The sequence below is a fragment of the Mytilus edulis genome, chromosome 4, assembly GCF_963676685.1.
Source record: "Mytilus edulis chromosome 4, xbMytEdul2.2, whole genome shotgun sequence".
NCBI classification, from domain to species: domain Eukaryota; kingdom Metazoa; phylum Mollusca; class Bivalvia; order Mytilida; family Mytilidae; genus Mytilus; species Mytilus edulis.
The window spans coordinates 60884954-60897574 of NC_092347.1; the positions used below are offsets into that span (position 1 = coordinate 60884954).

The window sequence follows — 12621 nt, forward strand, 5'->3', positions numbered from 1 at the left end:
TCTTGCTTTTTGAAAATTAGATCTGAGAGATATGATAACAGGTCAGATTTTGTTTTGTACAGCCGAATTCAAATTACCTTTACCTGTAAAACTACAACATACCTTGGACATAATTAGTTCCAATTTATCATAGTCGGCCATCTTTTGTAGTTCATCAAAGGTCAGATTTTCATCAACATAACAGTCGTATACTAGCATCTCCATGGTTACCAAATTATCCAGTAGTTCAGATAAACCCTGAAAAATTAAGTATTCACATTATTATCAACTAAAATCATACATTTATATATCATTTCTATTTTCTCAGCTTGTTGAAGAATAACTTCAAATATGTTACTACTGTTTCAATATATGGCCTCTCATTTAATGAAATGCTAGTATACAAAAACATTCTCTCCCAAATATATCCTGCAAACAAATTTATTTTTGAGAATACTTTTTTTACATTTTTAGCTCTTTTCCGGCATTTTCAAACAATCAACATCAAAATTTGTATTTATAGGAGTAGATATTTTTTAGGTTTATAAAAACTATCCTGAATTGTGAGACCCACCTCCACTCCTCTCTCAGTGGCCAGTTTGACTAACTCTACCGATAAGTCTACTTGTCGTGATAACCGCTCTATCTCACAGGCTCTGAAACTGTACCACTTAGAAAGATCATCAGTGTTTGGGTTGGCCATTCTACAGAAAAAAATATGTAATAAAATATATATATCACTAAATCAAGAATTCCAGTATAGAAAAAATTAAACAAAACGGCTGAAAAACACATTAATTTATGAAAGTTTATAAATTTTAAACAAGCTTATGCATAAAAACCAACAGACAAAATACTTAACAAAATTCTGTTGTATGACAATAAAGCCAAAATGACTAATCAAAAACTACTCCCTCTATAATATAAATAGTGTAAGTTTTTTTCATATCAAAATTTGTTGGCTAGTGTTATAAATCATTATACGAACCTAAATTCTTTGAGACCTGGATTTTCCTCATATAAGAAACCTCCTAGATCTGGTAAAACTGGTTCTATGATAGTTCTGAAAAATATCAGTGTTAAATTGAATTAAATAACCATCTATCAATAACTCACTCAATTTTAATATGTTGAAGACACCGTTTGTCTATTTATAATTATAAAACAAAATTGCATGGTTCACTCAATACAACCCTAATTAAAATAGATGTGCTGCAAAGGTTGTCATTGAAAGAAAAGTTAAACTGTAAAACTAAAAATGAAGTTCAAAATGTGCTTTTAAACTTTATTATAAAATGGCAGGTGAATGCTAAGTTAGAACAATAGATTTCTATTCACTTTTACTAAAGTTAGAGTGCGAAAACTAAAAGTATTCTGACGACGACGACGCCAACGTGATAGCAATATAAGACGAAAAATTAAAATTTTTGCGGTCGTATAAAAATTTAGACTGCTATGAATGAAGGTCCAATGATACACCTCATTTCCAAATTTATGCTTTTGTAGTATAAGGGAGGGACGAAAGATACCAAAGGGACAGTCAAACTCGTATCTGTCTATTTATAATGTATTACTGAATGTTTATTTGAATTAAAATTCAAAATTATATACAGTTGACTCACGTTATGTCGAAGTCAGTCGGACAAGAGAAATATTTCGAGATACACATAGTTCGACTCAAATGAAAACTGGAAGTTTGACAGACCAAGGGACACAACTCTTGCTTAACTTGGTTAAACTAAAATAAATCCGGGTGAATATGGGAAGGGGATCGATATTCTGGTATCAGATTGATGTATTTAAATGTCATGGTCTTTCATTATTATAATAACATTATTTTTACTTATTCTATTGTTTCAGTTTTTTTTTTTTCCTATGGCTTTTTTTCGTTATTCAGGTCGGTGACAAAATTGTTTATTCTCGGATACATGAGATTTTAGAAAAGTTAGATTTCTCTTCATTTTATTTAATCTCACTCTTTTTTCTCAAAAGAAAATAGAATAAGATTAAAGACGCCGATTCAGTAGTTTTTGGTTGATTATTTACAGAGGTCATAATCTTCACTTTATACACACCCAAGCTCATTAGTATAAATCACAATTAATTGTTTTGTAAACATTTTAAATACTTTTTTATAAATTTTAACAATATATCACTAATTATTTATATAATTTCTTAGGTAAACACTAGTGGAAATAGCATGTCATAAATTAATACAGTGGTCAGTGACCGGAAATTTGATTACACATGTATTGTCAGATTAACTCTTCGATCCATTTAAATCCCGGAGGTCATGTTTTGACATATGTGTACTAGTTCCAGATAGATAATGAATTTTGAATGCTTTTGTTAACCTTGGGACGGTAAATTTAGTTTGACTTAACCGAAATTTCGACTCATCCAATTTTGACTCATCAGGAGTCGAATTACATACATTTATATGGAACAAATTTCGGGACCAAGTGAAAACTGTGACTCATCCGAAATTTTGAGTCAACCGAGTTTGAGACAACAAGAGTTGACTGTATGTTAAATATCAGCAATATTAAAAACAAACCTAACAAGAATGTGTCCTCAGTACACGAATGCCCCACTCACACTATCATTTTCTATGTTCAGTGGACCGTGAAATTGGGGTAAAATCTCTAATTTGGCATTAAAATTAGAAAGATCATATCATAGGGAACATGTGTACCAAGTTTGAAGTCGATTGGACTTCAACTTCATCAAAAACTACCTCGACCAAAAACTTTAACCTGAAGCGGGACAGACAGACGAACGAACGGACGGACGAACGGACGCACAGACCAGAAAACATAATGCCCCTCTACTATCGTAGGTGGGGCATAAAAAGTAATCCCTAATTAATCAACAGCTTAATTTTCATGTAAGGAGTACAATGTTGTCTGTAACCATCTTTTATTTTTTTACCTGCAAAAATCTTCCTCACTCCAATCTTTTTCTCTCCATCTGTCTTCTTCCCAGTGAATAACTGATTTATCATTCCTGAATCATAGAAAGAACAATAACATTACTGTACATGTCTTTGATTCTGATTTACCTCAACTCAAATAATAAGTTTTTGGAAGTTTATATTTATCCAAAGGAACTTTTAATAGTGCTGGAAACTAAATTATAAACCTTTGTAAGATTTGGTTCATACATTTTTATATCTATTAAAGATGTATGTTATTCATTGATCATTCTTTTGAATGTTAATTTTGTCAATTCTGTCCGCATAAAAAATAATCTAGACACAAAAAAAATGCTTACCCACATATCTGACAATTCTGAAAAAGTATATTTTCAGTTTACCCTCTTCAAACATTTTCTAGTTTGGTAGCCTTACAAAATTTCCTATATGTTTTTTTTTTTTTTTTGTATAATTGTTTTTAATAGCATGGTGTTTTGTGCTAAGATATAGTGATATATGTTATATTATGATGGATTTATGAGTTTGAACAGCGGTATACTACTGTTGCCTTTATTTATAGATGTGATATAAATGTATTTTAATCTGTATTTTTACAGTCTCTCATAACTCTTTTTAGATTGGCTCTTTTATAAATTGTTAATATTATATTGACTGTGTTTTATATCAAATGTTTTAAAGAGGTGAGACTCTAATAAAAATAAATTATTTGTTTGTATGATTCAATTACCAATAATCAAAATTATTCCTGATTTATTTTTTTGGTAATTAGTTATATTTGTGACTTTGTAGTGGAGGATTCTTTAAAAGGACAATTTTATCTTAACCAGCAAAACTATATAAATTCTGTATATGAAATTATCATTTAACCAAACTTCAAACCTTCAGAATTATTTCTATAATATTACTTTGCATCTATTAACAGACTAATATTGAAAATATTAATAATGAATCTAAATAATGCAGAAAGAAATATTATGAAACAAACTTTTATATCACTTACCCAACTTCTGGTAGCAGTGACCTATATTCATGTGGATTTGTAGTTTCTGGAAAATTGGACAATATTCCTAACCTAAAACATACCAATATTAAAATGAAATATTCATTCAGCAATGTTATTTACATTAACAATAAACAAGAATGTGTCCAAAGTACATGAATGCCCCACTCGCACTATCATGTTCAATGGACCGTGAAATTGGATAAAAAATATAATTAGGCATTAAAATTAGAAAGATAATATCATAGGGAACATGTGTACTAAGTTTCAAGTTGATTGGACTTCAACTTCATCAAAAACTACCTTGACCAAAAACTTTAACTTGAAATATGCACTTTCATTTTCTATGTTCAGTGGACCGTGAAATTGGGGTCAAAAGTTTAATTTGGCTTTAAAATTAGAAAGATCATATCATAAGGAACATGTGTACTAAGTTTCAAGTTGATTGGACTTCAACTTCATCAAAAACTACCTTGACCAAAAACTTTAACCTGAAGCGGGACAGACGGACGAACGAACAGACGAACGAACGAACGGACAGACAGACAGACAGACAGACAGACAGACAGACAGACAGACGAACGAACGCATAGACCAGAAAACATAATGCCCTCTACTATCGTAGGTGGGGCATAAAAAATTCTCTTGCAAGTGGTCAGTTCTATTTGGATTATTATTAAGGTTTTTTATTAAGGTTTTGTTAGATAATGAAGTCAAAATTGCTAAAGTCAAAAACTATACTCTACACATTATTGTTTTCAATAAGCTTTTGACAATTACCTGTGAGGTCTTAGATCTTCCCAGTGAAAAGTAAACAGAGTTTCTAAAGCTTCTATATTATTATCCTGTGAATAAAAATTCTGTATATAAACAAACACTAACAAAATAAAAGAATTAAGAAATTACATCATAATATTATTCCATATTTTCTATGTTATAATAAAAAGAAAACTTTTGGAATAAGTATTTTCCAGTTTAATTTGAATCTCCCAAATTTGAAATGTATTTTATAACACTAAATACTTTCTGAAAGTGTTTGATCTAATTTTTTGAAAAAATCACAAACTATAATTTCCAATAATTTATTATAAGATATCATTTGTTACCACTATATTTCTTGCTAAGACAAGTAATATATTTTTTAACCAAATATTTTTAATGCATACACATTATCTGTAAAATTTAAGAAAATGCAGTTGATTTTTAATCTTAAAACTTCACAATTTTTAATCAGTGGGCAATAAGGATCTCATAAAAATGCAATGTTAACCATGTAAACCTACCCTGGCATAATTAACTGCAATCTCCACTATGTTTTCTGATCTGAATTTCTGGAAGAATTTTTCATTAAACCTTTCTGCTGCTGCATGGACACCTCCCAGAATGCACTGCAAACAAACAGATCAAATATTACCACAGCCTGCACAAAGTTTTTCAAGCAATAAGGAATAGGCTTATAGAGATGGAGTAATTTAAAGCTGAAGTATTTAAAGCCACACTATATTCAATATCTCTGGAAATCATTCACTTTGTGTAGTCATTAAAAATATAGTCATATTATCTATATGAAATTTTTGTGTTTTTTGTTGATTTATTTTACTGATATTTATAACATTTAACAATACATAGACAATTCATGTCCACTCTGTGTAGTATTTCTATTTGCATCAATCTGAGTTGAGCCTTTTTCAACTGATTTATATAGTTCATTTTATGTTGTACTGTTACACCAGTGTCCCAGGTATGGGGAGGGTTGGGATCCTGCCAACATGTTTAACCCCACCACATTCTGTATGTTTGTGCCGCCCCAAGTCAGGAGCCTGTAATAAGGTGGTTGTTGTTTATGTGTTTTATATTTGTTTTTCATTTATTTTTTTGTACATAAATTAGGCAGAAAGCTTTTGCTTTGAATTGTTTTACATTGTTACATTGTCATTTCGATGCCTTTTATATCTGACTTTATCGGACCACAGATAAATTATCACGTTGTGATTGGGTAAACGCCGTCACGTGGTGACCCCCTATGAGACTGTAGGGGGTTAGTAAGTTTCATAGGGGGTTCATGACGCGTTAATTGTGACGTCATCTATTGCTGTTGTTGTGTTTCATTGTTTATTTTTCAGAAAAATTCCAGCGTCCGATAAATTCGTTATACGGTTAACTACTGACCCCCTACGGATCCATAGAGGGTGAATAAAATTCATAGGGGATTTGGCCTCCGGCCTCACCCCCTATGGATTTTACTCACCCTCTATGGATCCGTACGGGGTCAGTAGCGAACCATATAACTTATAATGTGGTATGGGTTTTGCTCATTGTTGAAGGCCGTAAGGTGACCTATAGTTGTTAATTAAGGAGTCATTTGGTCTCTTGTGGAGAGTTATCTCATTGGCAATCATACCACATCTTCTTTTTCATAATCATGTTACCTCATAAGTTTTCAATCTGTACAAATACTGAAGAAGTTTTCTTCTGACTCGACACACTTCTCTCTGTTCTAGATTCAGACTGAAATTAAATAAAGATAAAATTAAATATATCATATACTGAATATAATATTTCAATCTTTTCATTTATAGGTATACAGAATATTGATGTCTAAAGAAATTATCCACAGGAAGAGCCTTAATGTTGAAGATCTAGACAACAGAATGCAGAATCACTTTATCTCACTTCGACAACAACAACAAAAGTTGCAGTTTCAACAAAGAAGGATACATTTATTCTAAGAAAATTTAATGTAAAAAACTTTTATTCACTATTAAATCTTTTTACAGTATTAAAAATGGGGACAAATTTCTAACAACAACTGACCATTTGTTCTAAGATATTAATTCTAAATTTTACAAATCTATAAAATGTACAGGTTCTTAGGTTGTCTCCAATTTAGTATCTTTATTCAAAGCAGTTAATTGTCTAAATAATCAAAGCACTTCATTTTTTCAAACAAGAGTGCACACGCTGAAATGTCTCGCCTTCTTTACTAATCATTGATATTATGTTGATAGTCCTAAATAAAAAGCTTTATTACAACTGTCACATAAACTCAACATTAACAAAGAAAACTAAACATTGATTAAAGTACCATGAAAATGAGGTCAAGGTCAGATGAACCATGCCAGGCAGACATGTATAGGTAACAATTCTTCAATACAACTAATACAGTTGACCTATTGCTTATAAATTAAGAAAAAAAGACCAAAACAAAAATACTTAACACTTAGCAATGAACCATGAAAATGAGGTCAAGGTCAAATAAAACCTGCGCGACTGACATGTAGATCATAAAGTATTTCCATACACCAAATATAGCTGACCTATTGCATATAGTATTAGAAAAATAGACCAAAACTCAAAAACTTAACTATAACCACTGGTATGAAAATGAGGTCAAGGTCAGATGACACCTGTAATCTAGACATGTACACCTTACAATCATTCCATACACCAAATATAGTTGACCTATTGCATATAGTATTAGAAAAACAAACCAAAACACAAAAACTTAACTATAACCACTGAACCATGAAAATGAGGTCAAGGTCAGATGACACCTGCCAGTTGGACATGTACACCTTACAGTCCTTCTATACACTGAATTTACTAGACCTATTTCTTACAGTATCTGAGATATGGACTTCACCATCAAAACTTAACCTTGTTCACTGATCCATGAAATGAGGTCGAGGTCAAGTGAAAACTGTCTGACCATGAGGACCTGGCAAGCTACCGACATATAAAATATAGTTATCCTATTACTTATAATAAGAGAGAATTTAACATTACAAAAAATTTGAACTTTTTTTCAAGTAGTCACTGAACCATGAAAATGAGGTCAAGTACATTGGACATGTGACTGACGGAAAGTTCGTAACATGAGGCAACTATATACTAAGTATGAAGCATCCAGGTCTTCCAGCTTCTAAAATATAAAGCTTTTAAGAAGTTAGCTAATGCCGCCGCTATCACTATCCCTATGTCGACCTTTCTGCAACAAAAGTTGCAGACTGGACAAAAAACAACAATGTAAACTTTTATGGTATTTTTTAAAATATATACATTGTGTTCTGAGGAAAGAATATATCAGTTAATTGTTGTCAATTTTGTGTTCCATCACAATAACAAAACCAAAGATTTCCAATCCATGAAAACAAGCAAAACCAAATGCTTATACCAAAGAACAATATAGTTTGGAAAAACTGAATAAGATGTGCATGAAAGACGACACAATAAGGAAAAAGTTTTACGTCTTTAAAAACCATAATCTGGAAATTTAATTAGATATTGTTTCAAAGAGAGGTTTCCAGCTTATGTAAATTTGAATAACTTTTTATTGGAATCAAGCAAACACAAGAAGTTGATTTGTGACTACAGGTTGCTCTTTGTAAATACAACTGTTCTCAAACCACACCTCTTTTGGGGAGATCTTGAATATGCATAGAAAATTAATTTTGTTTACATACTGGTTCCCAGTTATGCTCTGTGTTCCATCTCACAGAGACATAACTTGGGAATGTTACCAGTAAATAAACATGTGCATATTGTTTACATTGAAAACCGTGGTAATCCTTGATTCGAGGTAGGGGTAGTTAAGAAAATTAGTGTTAGTTTAAACTCTGAGAAGTTCAGGGCATATGAACGTTGAAATAATGCTGCACAGCCCTATATTTTGACCTTTGAAATAAACAGCTGCGCCATGAGCGCATGATACGCCCGACGTCTTGTGTTTAAGTTTTATGCAATAATCATAAATAGTTTCTGAGAAGGTTTTAAGCAATAATCATATATTGTTTTTGAGACACGGCGGGACATGTGAAACCCCCAACCCTGTTTTTTTTTACAAAAAACTAAATATCACTAAAATAAAATTTTGAATCAAAACCAAAAAGTATACAGATCTTTAGATTAATATAACAAAGAAGTGTGTAAAAATTTAAGCAATAATCATAAATTATTTTTGAGATACGGCGCGACATGTAAAAAAAACCTCCCCTGTTTAACAAAATACTCAATTATTCCAAAATAAAGTTTTGAATCATCACCAAAAAGTATATAGATCTTTAGATTAATATAACAAAGAAGTGTGTAAAGTTTTAAGCAATAATCATAAATTGTTTTTGAGATACAGCACAACATGTAAAAAAAACCTCCCCCTTTTTTACAAAATACTCAATAACTCAAAAATGAAATTTTGAATCATCACCAAAAAGTATACAGATCTTTAGATTACTATAACAAAGACATGTGTAAAGTTTTAAGCAATACTCATAAACTTTTGAGATATGGTGCGACATGTAATAAAAACCTCCCCCTTTTTTACAAAATACTCAATAACTCAAAAATAAAATTTTGAATCATCACCAAAAAGTATACAGATATTAAGATTAATATAACTAAGAAGTGTTTAAAGTTTTAAGCCATAATCAAGATTCGTTTTTGAGATATGGTGCGACATGTGAAAAAAACACCCCCCTGTTTTAGTTACAAAGTGCCGTAACTCAAAAAAAGTTTTAATCTTATTTTCACCAAAAAGTATACAGATCATTTGACCATCATAAGAAACAACTATGTTAAGTTTCATGAAATTTGGATAATTCGTTCTCAAGTTACGGTGCGACATGTTTACGCAGGACAAACAGCAGACAGACGGACAGACAGACGGACGGACACTGGACATTTGTATACCATAATACGTCCCGTTAAAATTTTGACGGGCGTATAAAAAATTGTAGTGCATATGAACTTTCAATTCTAGCATTATATTTTTTTCAAAACTTCATAGTAAAAGTGGTACAGTTTGAGCCGTAAAAGGAGTTCCTATGGGAAATTGCATTGTCAATATTTACAGAAATGCAACCTACAACTATATATATATCTAATATTTAAATTTTTATCTATAATCTAAAACTAACTTTTTAAATTCCAGTTCATTCAACATTTCTTCTTGTTTAGCTTTCTTCAATTCTTCTTTCTTTGTCTGTGTTTCAGGATCAAACTCATCTAATGTTATATCTTCATAAAGACCATCTTCTGGATCACAGAGGATAAACCTAAAATACGGTTGTAGAATAAAATTTGAAGTGAATTAGCAAGAAAGACTTTACATGTACATTGTTTTGAGGAGGACATAAACAAAATCAATACTTGATTGATATATCATAAAAGAAATTAGGAAATGTCACTGAAAACTATATGTTCTACAACTTTCATGTTCATTAGGTTGTATAAAAGGACTCATTCCTGATTAAGCTAATTGAAGCATTTGTAATTCTAACTGTTAACAAACACTTTATATCAAAAAATTCTTATATCAGTTTAATAATGAGACTTTCTCACAAGTTAGAAAAGAAAAAAAACAACCAATATAAATCTTTAAGAATATGTCAAAGTGGGATTTTCTCTTCTGTGAATACATCAACATTGCATGAAAAATGAGAAAACAAGTGAAACTGCGAGCTACTGCTCACTGATGATACCCCCGCCGCAAGTGGATTATATTAATTGTGTAAAAATATGCAAGTGTTCGGTAAACAGGAAGTTGTTGAGTGATAAACTGAAAACGCATCACACGGTATAGCTGACTTATATTAACCCTTAAACCAAATTTCAGAAATCCTGGTAGTGTAGTTCCTGAGAAAAATGTGACGAAAAATATTCATGGGACGGACGGACTGACTGACAGACTGACGGACTGATGGACTGACGGAAGGTCAGACAGAGGAAAAACAGTATACCCCCCTTTTTTCAAGTCGGGGGTATAATAAATCACTGTGAAGTTGACTAGAAAAAGGACAGAAATATTATGATCTTTATAACGTAAAATCAACAATTAGTTTGAGTTTTAAAAATAATTACTTTATTTGAATATTAAGCTAAATGGATGGGTGAGAGGTACAAAGTATTAGATACATTGTTTAAATATCTAGATATCGTGTACTACATATAACCTTGACAGATAACAATTATCTTGATCTGTTTAGGTAATAGAAAAGTAAACACCGGGATATCATTTTGACAACCGAAATAATCAAGTGATCAAGAATATCACGTATATTTATGGACAAAATTGTTCAATTAAATCACCATAATGGCATTATCAAAATCATTTCAGAAAGGACAAGTTCCAATGTTATGTCAAATGTGTGAGGAATCAAAGGAGATTAAATGGAAATGTATACAATGTGACTTTCTCTTGTGTACAAAATGTCAGAAACTTCATAAAAAAGTGAAATCAACTGACCAGCATACAATTATAGATATAAAGGACATTTCTTCTCACCAGCAACAGATTTTAAAGGATAAACTAGATTTAAGTAACATTCAATGTGGAATTCATAGTGAACACAACTGTTTTTTATTTTGTCAATCTTGTGAAGTAGTTGTCTGCCCTTTGTGTATAACAAAAATTCACAACAAACACACTATGGTTGAACTAGCTGAAGGATATCAACTTACATTGAAATCAATGAAAACGTTCAATTCTGAGATTGAAGAGGAAATAGATCAAAATGAAGAAAAATTATCTGAACTTGGAATTTTGAAATCTTCAGAAGATCGCAAATATGAATTGGAAAAGCACAGTATTCTCAACCGAGAAAAAGTGTTAAAGGATGAAGTTGAAAAGCATACCAATAAACTTTTGAAAGAACTTGATCAGAGAAAGGAAATTCTGATGCAATCAGTGAATAATGCTCAAAATAGATCACAGAAGATCAACAAAGATTTAGACCTTAGGAGAAAGAATTTAAACCAGGCCTTAAATTCAAATATTGCTAATCAAGTTTTCAACATATATTCAGAGGAGAAAACTTCAAGACAACAAAGAATAGTACCTGCAAACCCTAAATTTAAAAGGTTGCCTAAGTTTGTCCCGGGTAAAAATGTAGTTCAAGATTTCTACGTTGGAGAATTAAAGGAATCTGATGATGACCAACAAATATTTGAATTTAAAGTGATAAAACAATACAAAACAGAGCTAATGGTGGTTGACAATTTAGTCTGTTGTGATGACGGAAGTATTTTTATCACTGGTTATCCCAGCCATAAACTACATAAACTAAAATTAACAAATGAATCATTATATCATTTGCACACTTTTAAGACATACATATCTAACATGGCATTACTTCCATCAGGTGACCTACTTCTATCTACAAAAGAATCAAACCTTACAATACTTTCCTGCAGTACCAGTAAATTGATACCAACAAAGTACAGTGTAAATCCTTTAATAACCCTTGGTGTCCATGTAACAAGTGACCATAAGATCTTAGTGGGTGTAAGAGAGAAGCAACCAAAAGCCTCCTCAATTAATGGTACAAGACAAGTTATCATGATGAGTATGGATGGAGAAAAAGAAAAAGTTTATCACACTGACAGCAAAGGGAAATTGATATTTACTCTTCCCTTCAATATAACTACAGACAATGACAATAACGTTTATGTCAGTGATATTCTAGATGAAGAAGATAGAGGTAGGATAGTGGCATTAGATAAAACTAATGGAGTGAGATGGATATACACCGGTAATCCAGATATAAACAAGAAACAAACTATGAAACCTACAGATTTGGTGGCTACAAAATCTGACAATATTATAGTTACAGACGATCATCATCACATGATTCATATCCTCAATACTACAGGAAAGTGCATTCATTACCTTAACACTAAGGATCAGTTAGGTATCCATTTTCCATATTCTTTA

The 12621-nt window shown here is 31.4% G+C and overlaps 1 protein-coding gene across 1 annotated transcript in view; it reads right to left on the reverse strand.

Moving 5' to 3' along the window:
- LOC139521941 (NBAS subunit of NRZ tethering complex-like) overlaps positions 1–12621 on the reverse strand; it is a 68894-nt gene that overhangs the window by 44668 nt on the left and 11605 nt on the right. Inside the window, exons 9-17 of the mRNA XM_071315757.1 lie at positions 9827–9964; positions 6344–6422; positions 5198–5302; positions 4695–4759; positions 3915–3986; positions 2911–2985; positions 968–1042; positions 554–683; positions 103–237 (exon numbers count right to left, since the gene is read on the reverse strand). Of these exons, the coding sequence (XP_071171858.1) occupies positions 103–237; positions 554–683; positions 968–1042; positions 2911–2985; positions 3915–3986; positions 4695–4759; positions 5198–5302; positions 6344–6422; positions 9827–9964 (874 nt within the window). The remainder of the gene's footprint in view (positions 1–102; positions 238–553; positions 684–967; positions 1043–2910; positions 2986–3914; positions 3987–4694; positions 4760–5197; positions 5303–6343; positions 6423–9826; positions 9965–12621) is intronic.